Source organism: Crassostrea angulata, chromosome 7 (genome assembly GCF_025612915.1).
Source record: "Crassostrea angulata isolate pt1a10 chromosome 7, ASM2561291v2, whole genome shotgun sequence".
NCBI lineage: Eukaryota > Metazoa > Mollusca > Bivalvia > Ostreida > Ostreidae > Magallana > Magallana angulata.
This window is the reverse complement of record NC_069117.1, coordinates 35835894-35856829: the sequence shown is the minus strand read 5'-3', so window position 1 is coordinate 35856829 and position 20936 is coordinate 35835894. Positions and strand designations below refer to the sequence as shown.

Here is a 20936-nt window from a genome sequence, read left to right as displayed (position 1 = left end):
TCCTAATTTTACAAAATTTTTAGTATCAGAAGCTATACAGTTTATCTATTCAGCTTAAAAATGACGACGTTAATTACATAATACTTTGCATTGGGATGCATCTTCATTTACATTCTATTTCGGGAAATGAAAGGGACGAATACTAATATTTTTCGAACAACCTTATCAAGGTATTTTAATAAAATCATGAAAAAATGTAAGTTCAGATATACTAGAATTCATTTCTAAATCATAATCATATATCATTCTTTAAAAATACATTTTCTTTCTATAAGGGGGGAGGGGGTATTTTTAAAGTTTGTATCAGCTATGCAGTGCGTATAGCTGCAACGAGCTGTAGGGGAAATAAAGAAATACCGGAAGTTTGTTAGTTGCCCGGTTGTCTAGAAATTTCAAGAGGAAATAAGAAGTCGCTTGGATTATCTGTTCTTACATTTTTTGATGCACGAACAGGAAAAGATATTTGTGTCAATAGATACGAAACTATTTTTAAAATGAATCAGACAATATGTTCCACCCTTTAAAAGAATCGATTTTTTCCAACCCAAGATATCAAAAGGAAACGTTTATCTTACTAACATTGAATGAGCACTTCGATTATTCGATTTGGCATTAAGCTAAGATTATTATTCATTTCAATGAATGCCATATCATTTGTATAATTGCGATTGAAATATGATTGAATGAAAAGATACGTTAAAAAGCATATTAAATAGCAAGTCCAAACATAGTTTATGCAATATAAACTATGTTTCAGCAACAAAATATGTGACTTGTGCACGTGTTTGTCGATTATTTGGATATCGGGTCAAATTTGTGATTCTCTGTAAAATCTAAAATATTAATATGTGTTTCAGTCATCAAAAAAGACAACCACACCTGTATTCACTGTTTAATTAAACAATTAAACACTAAACACAAACGTTTAAATGAAACTAGGGCCGACATCGCTCAATAATATTTATTAGGAATAAAAGAATATTTTAAAGAAAACTTTCAATTGGATTTAAATATTAAAAACAATGCAACCATATTAATTTGTTTAAATAATGCGTTTTTTTTTTATTTGAACGTAGTATATAGTACATCATTGAGATACATGGATTTTAATTCCTTTTGATCAATATTGCTCACAATATTAGATATAAAAAACACATATGGTAACAATAAACACGTGACATAAAGTATAACAGTCAAATTTAATTTTCTATGTACACTGTATTGATAAACATAATAAGTACAAAAGAATACAATGAGTTTTGATTATCATAATGATTCTCTTCAAGCAGGTCAAATAATTTGATTATACATTGTTCATGGATATGCAAGAACCGACACATCTAACATACATACTGTCGCACTCAGCACTTGTAAAAAACACTCCTTTAATTTCATACAAAATTGCAAAATCAAAAGATTGTTGTCTACAAAATGATTCCTCTTTTATAAAGTTGGTAAGATTACTCATATTTTTTATTCAAAAGTTCGAATAAGTATTATAATCCAATATCCAAACCTCACTATAAGCCAAGAGGTTGATTGCAAAAGGAATGTACATTTAAAAAGCCTTTTTTCTGCATGAGCAATGTTTGCCTTCTTCCTTGCGATGCCCTATTTCTAAGATGCATAGGCGCGGACGGAGCAATATTTGTAGGAAGGTTTCCAGTTCCCTCTAAATCAAAACGGGGTCAGCTACAAACAAAATAAACATTTCAATGCAACCATTCATTTTCTTTGTCTTATCTACTCCATACTATCTACTATATCAAATCCAATCTGTTTATCTGTGTATAGGAAAAAACTTTAAATTCAGTATTGTTAATACCTTATCTTCGCCGTATCTACTTGTTGTAAGCTTAGGTCTTGTGATCTGAAAAAGTTAAAATAATGTAAAAAGAACATTACTATCACTTTTAAAACACTTCGTAATTTGGATCAATTCATTCTTAAATGACTTGTTCAAAATATTTTAACATTAGTGATTCATTCATCGAAATGCTATATAAATCTAGACGATTTGTGTACCATTTAATGAGGCTTTGCTGTATATAGTTTCTAAAGATCATTTACACCATGTCAGTCAATTTGAGGAATGCAATATATGATTACATCGATAAATATGAATGTGTTGTACCTGAGCTTGAAAGTTAGGATTCTGGAAGTGTCTATCCATTGATTGGTAGGTTTCTTTACTCTCATCAGGGTCCCAATGGTCGTACCCTTGGTTGTCAAATGTTTGTAAGCTCTACAATAAAAACAGAATGTTTTTTAAAAATCAGAATGGATAATCATTAAAAATACAAATTTTGAAATTCTATGATCCATTTTCCCTTGAATCTTGATTTTTAACTAAGTTTTCTTTAACTGCTTGGTACTTCGAAATTTTGAAAAAAAAACCCATTTTAAAGCGATACATATCCTTGTTAATTATTCACCGTTTGAATCCTCCGGTCTTCTACTTTAAAGGAAGGTTTCCTGTGATATTGATCAATGTGGTCATAACTTCTGTCTTGCACCAACGTCTCGCGGTCACTGTACCTACAACAAACAGAAATGCAAGAATAAATCAGATGACATCATAATCAAAATTGATTATCAAATTCAACGAACACATTTTCAAAATAAATTTCTTCAATTCATATTAAGCATAGAAAGAATTTGTTTGGATATAATGCGCTATTTCTCTCCTTTCTAAGACTTGTAACTCACCCCGCATCATAGACGTACTTCTCCGGATTGGAGGACTCCCTTTTCCTCCTCGCACACTGTATGACGACTGCGAAGAGGAGGATGAGGATGATGAGTCCCCCCGCTCCGGCGGCGATGATCATCCAGGCCTTATACGAAAGATCCCCCTTAACACATTTATCTGCAGACTCGGTGTACTTGTACATGTCTTCTTCTTGACAACTTACAAAAAATCATTCATTGTTTTAAATATCAAACTAAGCTTGTTTGAAGATTGTTTTAGACTGGGTACATTACATGTGTACATACAAGTGTAAAAACAAAAGCAAGTTGCAAATGATTTCCATATTCATTTTTAATTCATTATTTTAATTGTGAAAAGAGTAAAATGAAAAGCATATAATTTTATACCCCCCCCCCCCCCCCAAAAAAAAAAAAAAAAACCACTAACAAACCTCAATAAACAAATCAAAACAAAGACAAAAAACCCAAATAACTCTGAGAAAACAAGAATGCATATTAAAACATTTTTCAATCGTATGGAGAGTACTTACATGCAAACTCTATAGTAGTGTGAACCATTGGCTTTTACTTCACAATCTCCATAATCACAGTCATGATTTGTACACATGGATGTAAATATGCAGTCGCTATTAGAAACGTTACCAGACTTGCAAGTAAATCCTTTGTATTTTAAGCTAGCTTCTCGACAAACGTCTGTATCGCACATCGTCAATTCCGATGCAGCTTTAATGAAAAATCGCTATTGGTTAAAGCTTCAAAGTGTTGTAAACAATTCTAAACAATATGATATGTTATATCTTTGAGCATTTAATTTTTTTTTTTGACAATGATTGCAATTTATCTAATTCATCTCCTATTTGCTCTGTAGAAATTGTTTAGAATAAAATCAACCAAATATTTCAATAAAAAAAAAACATTGAAGCATTTTTGACTCTCTATTGGCATTGTTTAAGACCAAAGTGAATACGTTATAGGAAAATAATTGTACATGATCATGAATAAAATCACAAAATGTTTTAAATTGATATTTTTGGATAACACACATTTGAGACAAAAACCATAGGCATGTTAAACTATCTAAATACATTACCATTCGTGTCTACTTCAACTTTATTGTTAAACGCCTTTGTGATAGAATTATTTATTGTAGACTCGGCGGTTGGATTGCCAAAAAAATCTTTGGCCCTAACAACTGCGTCAAATAACATTCCTCTGAAAGCAGTTGAAAACGTATGTCACAATTGAAATAAAAATGGATGTCAGTATTGAGATTGATGATTTACAGGTAATTCTCAATGATGATAAAAAAATACTCACTCTGTTTTAATAATTTTATCAGACCGCTTCCGTCTCCGTGTATCATTCCTGGTGCACCTGAAAATAAGAATAATCTCAACTTTAAAAAAATCGTAAAAGTCATCAATCATTGCAATTCATTACATGTAACTTCATTGGACATCCATCTATTCCTTCCTACAAGTTTACAATGATTAACAAGTGTCTTGAGAGTGGTTCTTACTTACCGTTACAACCAAAATTTGCACTCGTCCTACACGATTGAAATTATATTTGTCTATTAAATAATTTTTCTGCATCTGTAGTATAGAATTTTCCTTTATTTTTACTACTTTAAACTGTTTGAAAGAATCTTTGATTCACTTTGTTCATTTAGGTACACTGAATAACGTAAGGTACATATTAAACACCGCGGCAACTTTATTCCCACTCTAATTTTAATATATCAAGTATTTTAATCAAGTGTAATTTTTTACTTTTGTAAACCCGGAAGCAAGCAGTATACAATGTATCTCGAGGTTTTGTATTTTCAAAATTATTCCCATCACACATGACATTTATCTATAAAATCTTATCGTAAACCATATTCTATAAGAATTATATTATCTTCATACAGCTACAGTTTAAATGCTCATAAGTAAATTAGAAAATTAAGAAAATGTTTCCTTACGGCAAAACATAAACAGGTACCACTGTTATGTTAAGAACCGACAAGGCTTTGGTTATCTGAAATGAAAAAAAAAATTGAAGTTGGAAAATACCAGGAGTATTCAGAGAAATCTAGATTTATATATCAAAATTAACATTTTCAGTATCTTTATCTAGGATTGAACTACAAATCAAATTTTATTTCTATTTTAAAATATTCAGTAATGTTTACCAAATAGCTTGAAATGACTGTGTTTAACAGCATCAAATAGTTGCTTTGATAAAACAGTCTGCATTACTTAGCTGGCCCACTACAACTTGATAGTTTCTCATATCAACAGAAAATTACTTGATTATGATAGATAGAATGATGGATAAGAGGTCTATAATTCAAACAGGCGAAAAATATACAGTTTTGGATTAAAAAAAATATATTTTCAAATATTTAGTTCAGTAAAGCAAAGGTCTTAGACGGATTCTAACTCACGATCTGCGATTCACAAGCCCAATACTTTTACCACTGAGCTATGAGGATAGTCAACCAAATCAATTGATACAAATAATTTTAAAAACACATTTCAATCGCCATCTTGTGACGTAGTGTCTTAAAAAGTGTAAGTCTATGTGTAGTGAGGTACCTTAATAAAAATACTCAAAGTACAGATATCCGAGCCCATTTGATGTGTATTGAGAACGTCGACATGATATGGCATTATTACAAACTAAATAGACAAATTGAGTCATTATTCATGATTTAACTGAGTTTATAAGCATGATTTTACTATTTATATTGATATCGTAATTTAATAATCGTGGGAAGGTAAGATATTCAACCTAAGTGTTGCATAGTTACGCTATTAAAACAACTCCCGCAAGACTATGTTCTTTCAGCTTGATACTCTAGGGATGCTCTAGGCTACAAGTGTAAACAGTGTATACCGCCGCTCAGCAACTTTACATCGTACACTCGAAGTATTTAGAATATTACAAGTACAACTGTAACATGAAATTTTTTAAATATATCAGATGTAAACTTAAAATGACTAAATGGCATGCTTTACACTCTACCTTCTCTTTTAAGTAGGAACTACATTTCTGTGCGAAGAATGATTTCAACGGTTGTTTAGTGAACACCCGCTATCGTGCACTGTAACTATAGGTTGACCTTGCTTATGCCTAGCTAAAAATTCGGGTTGTGTCCATTGACGTATGCTGTTTGTGTCATAATGAAAATAATGTAAAAATGTCAATAATTTTATCTGTACAATGTAAAATAGATCTGATGTAAGTATTGTATGTGCAAGATTATTTTCGCCCTTCTCCGCTGGCGAATGTCTTCGCCCCGTCTTGTATTCGCCCAGACATAGTTGTTTAAAAGAGATAATTTAATTAGAGAGAGAGAGAGATTGAAATTCGTCCAGTCTTAAACTCGCACGCTGACAACGAGGGCGAAAGGGCCGAATATAAAAGGAGAGAAAACATTTCCATATATACTGTAAAAGTAATGAGTAATCATTTTTATCGAATGAAGAGAGAGTCAAATCCATCATAAAGCTATATAGGCTTTATTTGGTTTAATCCCGTAAAAGTCAAAGAATAATTCGCTTAATCCTTGAATACAACCAAGACGACTCTTTTTAGATAAAAACTATACAAAACTCTATCATACAATCAGTTATTTGCAAATGCGATAGATTGTCATTAAAGTTAGAGGAATATCTTTGCATTGATCTCGACTTCTTCGCTTCATTATTGTTCTGTCTAATATGCTTGTTAATAGAATTAAATAGAGGACATCATAAACGTTTTACCAACAACATGTATTGTATGTTCGTTTTTAATTATGAAGTTTTGATAAATTATAACATAAAAGATATGGGAATTGTTTAATTTAAGTATGTACCTAAAGTCGCTGTCTATTGGGACAAAACCAATGTTTATCCAAATATTGCATAATGGATAGGGCCATTTACCGACTTAATATAATTAGATAGCTGTTTTGAATTATTGAAGATTATGTAAGAGCGATTGGTCGAAATGCCATGAACCCAAAGAGAAATTGTCTATTATGTATTTTGTATTTTTAACATTACCTTTTAAATATTATACAATGTTGTATATGAATTAAGTTGTTTAAATTGTTTCAAATGAAGTTAATATTTACATTCTCTTGAGCTTGGTCTTTTTCAACACATTTATCTGGGAATGTGACATTAATTGGGAAAGTCAAAAAGGCGCTATCTACAAAAAAGTAAAATAAATCATTTGATAGATATAAAAGAATATAAAGATGAGTAAATAAAATAAAATATGAAACCGAAGAACATTCTATCTTAAGTGCGTTTTGTACATACCTGTATTAATAGTATAGTTTCCATTTATACCGATTGTTGTGGAGGGTGTGGTTGTTGGTGTTGTTGACGGTTGTGATGTAGACGGTAAGTCCGAAGTCAACATAGTACCATTAGTTGTCGTTTGACCATCGCTTGTTGTGTTTTCATCTGTTACTATTGGAGAGGTATTTGATATTGTGCTTGATACCTCGCCTGTGTTTTCATCTGTCGTTACAGTTGCTGAAGCGGTACCTGATGTTGTGCCTGACGCATTGGTTGTTGTGCTATTATCTGTTGTTACTGTTGTTATAGGGGTAGCTGAGGAACCTGATGCTGAGTCCGGCACTGTTGTTGTTGTTGTCGACCTCGTTAAGTCTGACGCATTGGTTGTTGTGCTATTATCTGTTGCTATAGGGGTAGCTGAGGAACCTGATGTTGAGCCCGTCACTGTTGTTGTTGTCAACCCCGTTGAGTCTGGCGCATTGGTTGTTGTGCTATTGTCTGTTGGTACTGTTGTTGTTGTCAACCCCGTTGAGTCTGGCGCATTGGTTGTTGTGCTATTGTCTGTTGGTACTGTTGCTACAGGGGTACTTGAGGTACCTGATATTGAGACCTGCATTGTTGTATTTGATGGAGAGGATGGATTTTCTGTAACTGATGTCGCTAAAGACGTTGTTGTAGATGTTACGGCTATGGATGTGCTATTATCAGTAAACGTATCCGCGTCTGTATTTATTGAAGACGATGCAGACGTTCCTTTTAAAGTAGTCGTTATATTGTTTGTTGCAGGTGTTACTACAGTAGTGGTTTCGTTTTCTAAAGTTAAGTTCGTATTTGTATCTGGTGTCTCCATTGATATGGTTTGTGCTGTTGTTGTCGTATGTGTTGCTGCTTCGGTCGCATTTGAACTTACAGTTGAATTTAAGTCATTGGTGGTAGCTCCTTCTGTTGTTGATTCTGATACATTCGATACGTCTGACACAGTTGTTGGTGCATTTGATGACATATCACTAGAGGTTATCATACTAATTGGTGAATTATCACCAGTAGTTGTAGTGGTTCCGGCAACTGTTGAGCTTGTAGGAGGGTCACTGGTGCTCGCAGTAGAATTCAAGATTTCAGTTGTTGAACTTTCTATTGTATTATTTAGTGTATTAGTAGCATTTGTCGATACTGTGGTTGTGGTTAGGGCAGGTGGAGGTGAATTCTGGGAAGCAGTAGTTGATGCAGAATATTGTACATTCCAAATTATCAAGACCATAAATATATATGTGGACCGCATCTGTGTAACAAACACGTAATCTGAATTCAATTATCATATTTAATATTCATGCAAGAAAATTTTGTCTCATCTTTTACTAAGCATAGAATAAAACACACGTATTATCTTTGTACACAAACTGATACCCAGAAAGGTGAGGCTTAACACAGAGATAACCTATGCACACGAGAAAGCCTTATCTCTCTATCGTAACTTGCACTCCCGATTACCCAGACTTGGGGTTATTCATTTATACAGCGAGCGTGGGTAAATACACAGTCTAATCCAATAAATGGATTATAAACCTCGCACTAGAGCTATAAAATTATACATTAAACTAGCTTTTCAATGCAATATTTCGTACTTTATATGGGATATAGTCAACCACACCCATTACTGAAACCAAAAGCGACGCACTTTTTAAAAGTACATGTACGTATGTGTCTTAATCATAAACAATCTTTTTCGATTTTAGATAATTTTTTTTACTGAAACAAGGCAAGTGGAAATACAATGTTTTTAAATGAACTGTGTTTCTACATCAGTACTAATGCTGGAATTGTCTTAATGTATAATGTGTGATAACTCCCTTACCCCCCCCCCCCCCTTTTCCCCCCAGACATTATTTCGATAAAAAAATAAATCTATATCTCACAAAATTAAACTATAAAAAGTATAAAGAATAAGCTTAAAATATGTATTTACCTTTGCGTTGAATTTGCTCAGATTGGCTCATATACTTCCTCTCCTCACAGCGCGTTTATTCTAACACACGCGCTCACCGATAGCCTTTCCTCCCGACAGATTTATTGGGTCCTCAATGGGCGTTTCCCCCCTCACGCGGCGCTGTAGAGCCCAATCGTCATCAAATTGAAATCAATAAATCACCCCTCAACTGGACAAAAAAGATGCAGATATATTTAGATGTTCTTTACATGAAATGCCCTTTAAGGCTACCAAGTTCGTAATTTTCTCGAAAATAAAAAAGTGTTCCCTTAAAGGGGAAAAAAAGAATTGCATAAGATATTGATAAAGTTGGTATTTAATACCATCCTGATCTGGGTGTGACAAAGGGGGAATTCATAGGGCTTCGATAACATACAAAATCTTTAAATGAATCATATTGTCACCATGCAGAAATCTAAGAGGTCCCCCGATCTCACGTCGACTTATCAAGTACCCTTCAGGACGAGATATCACTACCATGCCTTGTGTATGACATTCCAGTGCCCAACCCTACCTCCTTTTTTCTGCACTACACATGTACATGAAATACCCATGTACTCTTTTTGTATAATGAATTTTGAGCTATATAGCCTTCCACTCCTTAAGCTCTGTCTACCTCAACTTTTTTATATCATTTTTCCAGGGAGGGGATCCGAGGCATATTTTCGGTAATTATATATATACATTCACCCGATCCTTACCATTATCATCTTTTCCTAAAAGAAATCTATCAAGTTTTTTCATCTTTTAGTAGGTGACAACGGAATTCCGTGGTTCCGTACAGATTGACAAGAGACTTTTAGTAAAAGAACTCTGTCTTTTTATATAGGCTTTATGCGAAGGGCAAGACTTGATAAAGCGCTGTTAGAAAAAGAATCCGTGACGGATTGAAAACAACTGTTAGAAGTTCTGCAGGCCGCAATTTATGGACGAACCCGATTTAAAAATTATAATAATCTAAAGATGTTCTTTTGTACAGAACAATGAAATGATTAAAACATTATAATATTCATAAATAAATTTCTCTATAACACGGAAACGAACAGTACCGCAACCTATGGTACAATGTCATAGGAAAACTTGATAGGCTAACGTGTTAATATGTACAACATTAAATGTTTTTCATAGAGTACATGATTTAAGTGAAACTTTCTTAATACAAATAAAATCCTTAAAAATGTAAAAACATATGATATAGTAAATATTAGACCATCCCGTTGTGAGCATCTTGACTTTTCACTTCTAATATTCTAACGTTACCCGTACAATGTAGTCGGGATCGTCTTACTCCATTTTGACCTTCGGATTCAGCAACGTTCCTAAAAAGGTGATGCATAAAATAGTTGTTTTCATATATTTTCATGGATATGAAACATTTTTAACAAACTAATATCGTATTTATATACATTTGTACCATATCGTTCACAAATATTGGGAGGTTTAACGTTAGCATTTCTGTTTCTAGATGGTTCAAACACATTGTAAATAAATCCTTCTTTGGGAAATATATCCATTTGTACACATTGTACATGTCATTCTTTTATCAGAGGCTATATTGGGGCATTGACCGGGTATAGCTTTGGTTTAATGGGTTATCTTTATTCAGCTGACAAACCGAGGGTGGTTGCAGGATACAAAATACTGTCCTTTGGGGATGGGGGGGGGGGGGGGTTGTGAGAGGGGCATGAAATACGAATATGAACTTTGTTTTTTAGCTCACCTGAGCTGAAGGCTCAAATTAGCTTTTTTTTTTTTTTAGAAAGAGCTTTAAAAATAAGGTGAAAGATAGTTAAAATCGTATTGGAAATAAAGATGTTAAAGGTTATCACCATAGTGACGTCATAATGTAGATATGACATAATGAAGATTGCATTATTTTGATAAATTGATGTTTTGTAGCAAAATATGGGTGTTTTCGGATGGTTTTTCGACTGGGAAACATCGAGCGCAGGCTTGCTCAAGTACCATTTTTTAGTATAATGTGTAATAACTATCTGAAGAAAAATATATGTTAAAATCATACTTGAGCAGACCTGCGCTCTATATTTCCGAATGCAAAATATAAAGCAAAAATGAGAATATTTTCATTTTCATTCATACCGTACATAGTCCCCTTTTTACATAGAAATACTGTATAAAAATCTTTAGACATCGTGCTCTTTAAAACGATTAGGCCAAGAATGCTATTTCTTGTCTGGAAGTATCCTCAGCCAGTCGGGTAATGTAGATTCATGATCCCCAAGGCTGAGGTGGGGATACAATTAGGGGTTGAATTTTTACATAGGAATGTATGGAGAAAAATCATTAAACATCTTCTACTTTGAAACCAATAGGTTAGGAATGCTTTAACTTGTGTTAAACGAGTCCCAGGTAGTGTAAATTTAAGTTTGTTTAAATCATAATTCCCCGGGTAGGCTTGGGCCACAATGGGGTGAGGGTCAAATTTTTACATAGGAATATAAAGAAAAAAGTCTTTAAAAATCTTCTTCTAAACCATTTGGCCAGGAATGCTGTAACTTGTGTGAAAACCAATCTAATTAAAATTAGACGTTCTGAATCTGCTACCGCTTCTCAAACATCTAACAACATCCCATGCAGGGTCACGTCAATGTGACCTTTCAGTTAACCAATGAAATCACTTGTTCCGACTCTTTGGGTGAGTGCTCGGAACTTCTCGACTTTTTTATCGACATACGTAGATGACCGAGGTGTTCAAAGCGAAAGAAAACAAAAATGGCGCAGTCCATGACACCGTTTGAGAAGCGGTAGCGGATTCAGAACGTCTAATTTTAATTAGATTGTGTGAAAACATTACAAGGTAGTGGTTATTCAAATTCCCCAGGTGTTGGTTTGGGCCACAATGAGGGGGTCAAATTTTTACATAGAAATGTATAGAGAAAATTCATTTTTAAAAAGTTCAGTCCCAAAACCAATAGACCATGTATGTTGTTACTTGTTAGTAAGCATCAACAGATAGTGATGATTCGATGATTCCTGGGGGTGAAAGTGGGCCACAATGGAGGATCAAATTTTTATATAGGAATGAACAAAGAAAAATCTTTCATATTAATCTTTTTTTAACCAATATGACATGATTAAAAATCATCTTGTTACCATAGGGGCTTTATGTTTAACATATGAATATCTAAAGAAAAATTATAAAATTTTGTCAATATACAAGCATCTTTCCTCGTGCATTGTCCAAAATTTTTGTTTGACTCTAGGGATGGGACGATGCACCGGTGCATCACGGTATTTATTTTGACGATATTTGGATCAAGTACAAAGATGGCAGAAAACCTCGTAAAGTTGTCAAAAGTGTTATGAAGCTAAATCTTGAGTGTGGAAAACTTTTGGATTACATGTTTATGAAAAAGTAGTGAATACAAGACTAAAGTAATTTGTAAATTGTGCAATGCTCATTTTAAATATAATGAAATCACTTTGAACATGCAGTAATACATTAGCAGATTCAAAAAATTTAAAGCCCTTATTCATGTTTTCATTAAGTTGCAATGTATCGTGATATGTATCGTATCGCATCTCATGTAACCTGATATGTACCGAATCGGCTAAGTAAAGTATCGTCCCAGCCCTTAGTTATATGACTCCACACAGCTGATTGTTGCTCAGGTGATCAATGTGGCCCATGGGCCTCTTGGTTTTATTTTTTTTTCATTTTATTCACTAGGATATTCAATGTTTTGTGGTTGGATAGAAAGTTAGTTCATGAGTGAGATAGTATTTTTTTTTAAATACATGTAGTTTCACGAGTTCTTTGTTTTTCTCTGCAGTGGTTCATACCAGGTCCTTCATGTAACCCACATCAATCATTATAAAACATTTTTTATTGTTTATACATGACTTTACATCTATTCATTAAGAAATTAATAAATTTATCATAGAGAGTAAGTAAAATTACCTAAATTATTGTTAATACACATCAGTTCGTTAAAAAAGAAATAACCAAATCGTCCTGAGGTATTTATGATCTATACCCCATTACATTAATACAATGGGTACAGATTTTTTTCATATTTCTCGAACATGTATCACTATCAGATGATTGGTCCTTATAAAATTTCACCCAGTTCACTTGTCCATTAGTTTTATAAAAGCTAAGGCCATTGCCACATGCTGCTCTTTTATAGATTAAGTATATCAGCCTTAGCCTGGAATTTGACTTTCAGAAAATCAATTTTTGACTGATATCCTATGTAAAATTAAGGAATTTTTTTTTTCAAAAGAAATGATTTCATGTTTAACTGTCTTATTTATTAATAAATTAATAGATAATTTTGGTTATCATTGACCTAAAATGAAATAGATCAATCTGTTGATCATTTTGTACATGTATTATGTAAATCACATAAGATGGTTTCTTTGGATACATGAAAGTATTATGGATCAAGATCAGTATTTAGAAATTTAAGCAACATAATACTGATAACTCTATTTACTCATATGCTTTCAAGAGAAAACCCTAGCTATTTACTAGGTAACTTTTGTTTATTTATTTTTTTTAAGTCTTCCAAAATTATAATGAAATATAATTCTAACAAGAATATTTAGGGAAAATATATTTATGCTCGTTTCTAAGCATGTAGAATAAAAATAAAATAGCTTTGAGGTACCGTAGATCACTACACCATGAAATATTTTCTCAAATCAGCAGAAAATTACTTGATTATGATAAATATCATAGTGAAGAAGAAGTGTTTAAGTCAAATAGGCAAATAATGTGAATTTTAGATGAAAATTACATTTTCAAAAATTTAATTCAGTTAACATGAACAAAAGCTCCTGGCGGTTTTGAACTCATGATCTGCGGTCCAGAAGCCAAATACTTTAACGACTGAGCTACGACAATATACAAACAACTCAAATGATATAAACAGTTTAGAAAACATTTAAATCGCCATTTTGTGACGTATTGTCTTAAAAAGTATATGTGTAGGTATAGTGAGGTACCTTAACAAGTATGCCTAGATCAAATTATTTCCCTTTTTGTGTTTATCTCCCTTATTACACTGGAATTGATTACAGGAAGTGATAAATGTTCAAAAAAATTTGAACAATCATTCAGGTTTGATTCAACCTTGCAACGCATTGAACGCAATGATGTTTATACAGGAAAACTTAAGCAATCTATATTTTCAAATAGATTATGCAATCAACACAGCCCAGTCATAGATCATTTAATGTTAATTAGGATATGTGATTGCAGTAGTATTTTAACAGATGTGTTCTAAATGAATTTCTACCTCATCTTGGTTTCTTTGTTATAAATACATTTTAAGGGATCAATTAGAACAGGTAGGGACACACCGGTAATAGCGTGTGAATAACGTCAGACGTTTTGTGCATATGGATGATTACTTTTACTTTGAGTCTGACGTCATCATGGTCATTTCTTGCATTCCATGATTTTTCTTATGATTTAAAGGTTTAGCCCAATCAATTTCAGTCCTCTCAGTTTTACAGAGTTATGATTTACAATCAATTTTTGCAAGAAATAGATGAAATAATACTTGGTGGATGTAAATATTATAGATTGATATTAACCACACTAATTGATTTAATTATTTTAGGCAAAAATATATACTTCTAGTTAGTTTGACCTCTGCCATATCATTAAGGTAATGTTTTAAAGCTTTAAACAAGTCATATTCTCTATAAGAGGACAATTGATCATAACAATTAACCTAAATATACACCATGGTTTCATTATACCATACATGAGACCACGAGGACCATTGCAACCTTTATACTGAAAACCAATTTTTTTCTTCGCGTCTAAGAAATTTTTACAAGGTTAGCAAGAACTTCTATTGCAATCTGTGTTTGACCATTGAGGTCAAGGTTTCTAACCAATACACTGTATGTAATTGGTATGTAGTCCTTGTTCCCTGGAGGAGAGGGAGAGGGTAGCATGAATCAGAGGATCTTTTACAAATTTTAAAATGAAAATGCTCTCAAATTTTTTAAATTGGTTTTATCTGTTAGAGGTATCTTTTATCTAATCACGTCAGTAAATTGCGAGAAGGAAATGATTAAGATCCTTATATTTAACCCATATTTTTTATTTCATATGTATTCAGATGGAGGGGCGATGGATGAAATGAAGACCAGCAGATATCAAGCAAAGACGAATGGAGGTTATGGGACATGCTGGATAGAGAGCCTGACAGGGAGCTCAAAGTGGATCTCGATGGGAAGTTAGTTGTCCCCAACATCATTGAAGTAACCTGTATAAAACCGTACACAGTACTAGTGTTCCAGCAGTCAAAGACATATTGGTTGCAATATAGCTGACAGTGTCATTGTAAGAAAAATTGTGAGGAGACATATGAAACTGATAGACCCTGAAGCTTAAGTATGCAGACCTGATGGCAGACTGCAAAGATGGTGCTCTTGGCTGTTGTTAATAGAGGTTGGTTGCAGAGGGTTCCCTGCGCAATCTATGGGGAACTCCAAAGCTGCTCCTTAGATAAGAACAGTTGGGAAGAGCATGTAAAAAAGTAATAAGAGGACTGGAAGAAACAGCAGAGAGGTCATCTTGCTGGTTATGGCACCATCCAGATCTCTAAGCTTTGCTGGATGTCGGGTCCATCAAGTGGTAGATTGGAGAATGTCATTGCCCGGCAGGGTCAAAACATTTTGAGATAGTTAGAGACAATAGTTGGCGATCTGAAACAAGCACAAGAAGCGGAATATATTTATAGAGATTGGCATACAATGTACATCAGAGTGCCAAGCTGACAGAGAGATAAAAAAAATCCATCTTTAGTAAGTGTATACCACCTATCCCTTGTGACTCAATCCAACCATATTTAAAGTCATTAATTGTATGCATATTGATGTTTATCAAATTGTACGTACCTGGTAATTCTTTTCTTACAGATCCTAATGCCATTTTGATGATCATTCATCATAACTGCCTAAACAACTACTAGAGATCCATTTGTTTTCAAGCAGAGAGAAATTCTTTGTTGATAGTATTTTATGGAAAGCAATACCAGTAAGTTGTTTGTCAATATAAATGTTATCCTAATGATAGGTAACAGTTAATGTTAGTGTTTATTAATATATTGCACAATGCAAAAATTTATGATGAATTTTACAGTTATTAATAAATGATAAGAGATTTACCTTTAAGGTGTGATGCTAATGTTCTAACTTTTATGAAATTATAATCTATAAACCATTTATTTGCATATGAACCTTTCTATAATTTTTTAATTAAAGCCCCTCTGTGCGGGCTTCTTATAGTGATCAGTCGGTCCATTCTTTGGTCTGTCTGTCCATCTAATATCTTCTCTCCCCTTGGCTAAGTCTGGCTCATACTTCACTCACAGAGTGCCAATGGTCAAAGGATTAACTGTGACCTTGATCCCAGTCCCTTAAACGTTCTACTTTCCCACGTGAACTTTGAGTGTATGCTGAGCAAACAGTGAGCTCACGCTTAACGGAATTTGGTGAGCGCTTATGAACGGTGAATGATGAATGAACGCAGAGTGCAAACACGAGAGAAAAGTGTAGGGTAACTGTATATGAAAGCAAGATGAACGATTTATTTGGAGTGCCTTGGGAGTTATCTTTACATTGGGTTTCATCATTAATCAGGAAAAAATAGCAAGTAAACGACATGTATCTATTTTTATAGGGATCAGCCTCAATATAATATATTCTGACTGAACGATGAGTGAACATAGAATGCAATGCAAACAAATGTGAAAACATGATGAGCTAACAGTGAGCGCTTTGTGAATTATGAGCGCGAACGGAGCGAAGCGGAGAGCACAAGTGAATGCACAAAAAATGAGAAAGTAGAATGTTTCAGAGACTGTAAATCTAGCCTCAAGCTCAAATGTGAAGGTCATAGCAGAATGATATGACTCCAGAATTGTCTGGTGCATATTTTCTCTCTTCTCCACATAAAGAGCTTTTAGATTAATGGTGTGCAGTGACTAAACCAAATTAATGGGAAGGTCATAACTTATCTCATTAAATTATAATCAGTTGCTTAATCTTGCTCAGATTGAGCTAAAATGTCTGTATGTATGGTAAGGGGTAATGAGATTGAATTAAAAGTTCTATGCCAGCTGGAAAATTTACAGTATAGGTCAAGTTTCAGCAAAATTCTCTGAAATACTTTTCATCCTATTGTCCATTATTTGAGCAGGGCCCTTTGGGATGGTCACCATTTCAATGATGTCTAGTTAATATATAGTTAACATGGAGTTCAGTATTGAAGATACATTGTATCTAAATTTTGTATCTTTACCTTATTCATTGATCGTTTGAAAAATATATTTCAGGTTGCAGTGTTTTGTATGACATCTCCTAATATCTACAGCTTAGTAGGATCAACAGTAAGAGGAATGGTGAACAAACAAGCCAGTGCGGAACTCCCTTTCATCTAATTTTTGTGAAAAGTGGTTTAAGCGCAACGAAGATCATTTGGTGTCAAATAAAGGACATGAAATTTACCAATCTGTATACAGAGTCAATCATAAATCTAAAGAAACAGCTCTCCTAAAGGTGCATCTTGACGTCGTTCATTGATTCCAACTTGTATGCAGTGCAGTACTCTTGATGTTTGAATTCCAGCAGACATTGACTTGATCGACCATTCTATCCTCATTGATTGCCTTGAATATTTTTACGGCATCCCTGGCGACGCTTTTTGGGGGATAAAAATCTTACCTTAACAACAGATATCAAATACATGTGGCTGCAGTTATCTCAGCTGTGTCATCTGATTACCGGTATGAGCTAATATTTGATGTTCCATAAGGATCTATCTTAGCTCCTATATTCTACCATATTCTCGAAAACTATAAGCAATGGCACCCTATCAAGACTTCAGAGAATATAGAATACTGCGGCTAGCGTAATAATGAGGACTATGAAGCAGGATCATAATACTTCAACCCTGATTTCTCTGCACTGATTGCCAGTGGAGTTCCAGTCCCAGTATAACATTATTATAACTGTATTCAAAGCCCCTATGGATGTCTCCTTTTTATATTCTAGGCCTTGTCAATTTTTATATCCCAGGGAGATCATTACAATCTGAGAATTCCATGTTTAAAAGTTATCTAAAGACTCACTGTTTTAGGATGGCCTTTTACTGTTAACAAAATTAAGGGGTTTTTTTTTTCTTCTGAGCTGTATAAATTTATTCGACTCCATTGTTTTAATTTTTGTTAAGCCAGTAGAAGCCTTTAAGTATTCAGAACTTTTACTATTACTATTTATCGATTAATTTTTAACCGGGTTTTCCTACGGAAAAATCTGGTTATTAAAATGGTGAAAATGGCAGGAGGGCGGCTGCCAAAAGGGTACCCTCTTAGGGATAACTCCTCCTACAGTTGTCAAGATAGGAAATTGTTCTTTTGCAGATCAATTGTACATATATCAGAGGTGTGCATATTGCTAGGATATTGATTTCCAATAATTTTTGAAAAAAATACCAGCTTTTGAACTTAGTCATTTTTTGGCAAAATGTTGCATAAAGGGTACCCTCATTGTACAGATAACTCCTCCTACAAGCCCCGTGGCCATAAAACTTAGACGAGCTCACTTTTGATCTCAGTCTCACTTGTACAAAAGGAATATATAGTGGAAAAGTGAGACTGAGATCAAAAGTAAGTTCGTCTAAGTTTTATGGCACCAGGGCCAGTTTTCAAGATAGGAAATTGTTTTTTTGCAGATCAATTGTACATATATCAGAGGTGTGCATATTGCTAGGATTTTGATTTCCGATTATTTATGAAAAAATACCAGCTTTTGAACTTAAGTCATTTTTTGGCAAAATATTGCATATAGGGTACCCTCATTGTACGGATAACTCCTCCTACAGTTTTCAAGATAGGAAATTGTTTTTTTGCAGATCAATTGTACATATATCAGAGGTGTGCATATTGGTAGGATTTTGATTTCCGATAATTTATGAAGAAATACCAGCTTTTGAACTTAGTCATTTTTTGGCAAAATATTGCATATAGGGTACTCCATTTCACTGGATACCGGTTAACATGGATTATGGATACAGTTCACATAAAAGAAAACCCAGTTTGCTGTCACATTGACAGCTTTTCACTTGTTAAATCTTATGTCAGATAAGTATCATTTATTTGTACATGCATTTTAATGTTTAAGCACTTATAGAATACTTTTCATTATCTTGAGTGCTATACAAATTTTATAATAATGATTTTAAAAAAGATCAGTTGCCATATTTTATGTTACAATCTTATATTACAATCAACAATTTCATCATTTTTTGCCTTTTTATTTATGGTAGAAAAAACCAATATGATACAATTTGATACAGTGTAAAATCAATTTCAAATGACTTTTTTTTAATAGTAGTAACATTTTACATATATTGTTCACAAGCGCTCTCTGTCTTTATTTATGTATAAAAAAATTATATCAATGGATCCAGAAATTCTTCCAGGGGCATCTGGTGTGTTTCAAAGGACAACATGAAATTATCTGTATATTTAAACTTTGATGCTGTTTTATACATTCTTATGATTATGATAAAGTGTAACAGTATTAGATTCAGTAACTTTATAATAAAAATTAAAATTACATTGAATTTTTTTTTATCTGCATGCATTCCTGCACACTTATATTTTCATATATTTATTTACACAATAATGTAATCATTATAAAATTAATCAGCACAACAACATGTTTATAATCTACAAAAAAAAAAATGAACCTAATATTTAATATGGTATAACATAATGCCAGGTTAATGGTCTAGTATGTCAAAAGTCTCTTATTGTAACATTGCAGTGGAAAAACATGTCATACTATGGTATCTTGCATTTACATCATGAGGGAATGACAGCATGGTTGGAATATCACAGTGATTGGCCTTTTACACTAAACTCTCTCTCTCTCTCTCTCTCTCTCTCTCTCTCTCTCTCTCTCCGTTTAGTATGCTTACCAGTTATATATACCAATGATAATACCAATTTTTCCATTATTTATTTCACGCCTACATAAAATCAATCGTATAGGGAGTGATCGCAAATTTAGAAGTATAAAGATTAAATATGCTTATTTTAGATTCTATGTGCAAAACTATGCACCTTTTGAAATACCAAATTATCATTTGCTTTCTTTAAAAATTAAAGCATCATTTGCATTCAACTTTGAAGTACAGAGCAATTTGTAGTAAAATATTCCATCAAATCAAAATTTTGTACACTGTGTAATATTCAGGTTATATTACAAAGGAGATCTATTTCATACTAGAATTTTACTCTGTAAGAACCTTTACATCTAGAAAGATTGTACAATTAGTCGTATATATTACCATTTGAGTCTTATGAGACACCTCCTTATTATGACGCACTACCGATTGAAATGAACAATAAAATCAAGTAGGATTTTATAAGAAATTTTCTTGGGTGAGAGGTGTACCAAGACTATGGAATTCATGAGTCTGAATCCGCCCGGGCCTTTATAATTTTTGCTTTTCCGGAAATTTTAAAAAACATACTTATAATGGGGTGCGTCTTTTTACCCCAATGAACCCCAATGATACCCCAATGAACCCCAATGAACCCCAATGAATCCCAATGATACCCCAATGATACCCCAATGAACCCCAATGATACCCCAATGATCTTTGAAATACCCAAAGTATGTTCATAATTGATACACTTAATGAATTTTATGTAACAACATGTTACACAAATGAAATTTCAACTACGTGCCGTTTTTTCACCGATTGGGCCATATCTTGTAATGGGGAATGATTAGAATTTTTTAAGCTAAAATTTGAATCAAAGATTGTTTGTGACCTGTAATTATGTCCTGATGGGAGCTTTGGTCATTGGTGTTAGTTCAACATAACTTTAAGAAAAAGAGACATATCGATTCTTTTCCATTAGAGAATGACTTCAGTTTTAATATTTTCATTTGTGAGCTTG

The 20936-nt window shown here is 33.3% G+C and overlaps 1 protein-coding gene and 1 long non-coding RNA gene across 2 annotated transcripts; one reads left to right on the top strand and one right to left on the bottom strand.

Moving 5' to 3' along the window:
• Positions 1 to 1180: 1180 nt before the first annotated feature.
• Positions 1181 to 9262, bottom strand: LOC128155447 (serine-rich adhesin for platelets-like). Its single transcript, XM_052817149.1, has 12 exons — positions 8956 to 9262; positions 7011 to 8271; positions 6821 to 6897; positions 4679 to 4734; positions 4030 to 4086; positions 3803 to 3924; positions 3243 to 3435; positions 2710 to 2910; positions 2436 to 2538; positions 2135 to 2245; positions 1826 to 1870; positions 1181 to 1692 (listed from the first exon to the last, which is right to left on the bottom strand). The coding sequence occupies exons 2-12, from the start codon at positions 8269 to 8271 to the stop codon at positions 1678 to 1680; spliced, it is 2241 nt and encodes a 746-aa protein (XP_052673109.1). The 5' UTR covers positions 8956 to 9262; the 3' UTR covers positions 1181 to 1677.
• A 1014-nt stretch (positions 9263 to 10276) lies between these two features.
• LOC128156439 (uncharacterized) lies at positions 10277 to 18232 on the top strand. The gene is made up of 3 exons (XR_008239720.1): positions 10277 to 10303; positions 15880 to 15997; positions 17298 to 18232. It is a non-coding gene; the product is annotated as an uncharacterized LOC128156439 (long non-coding RNA).
• The last annotated feature ends 2704 nt before the right edge of the window (positions 18233 to 20936 follow it).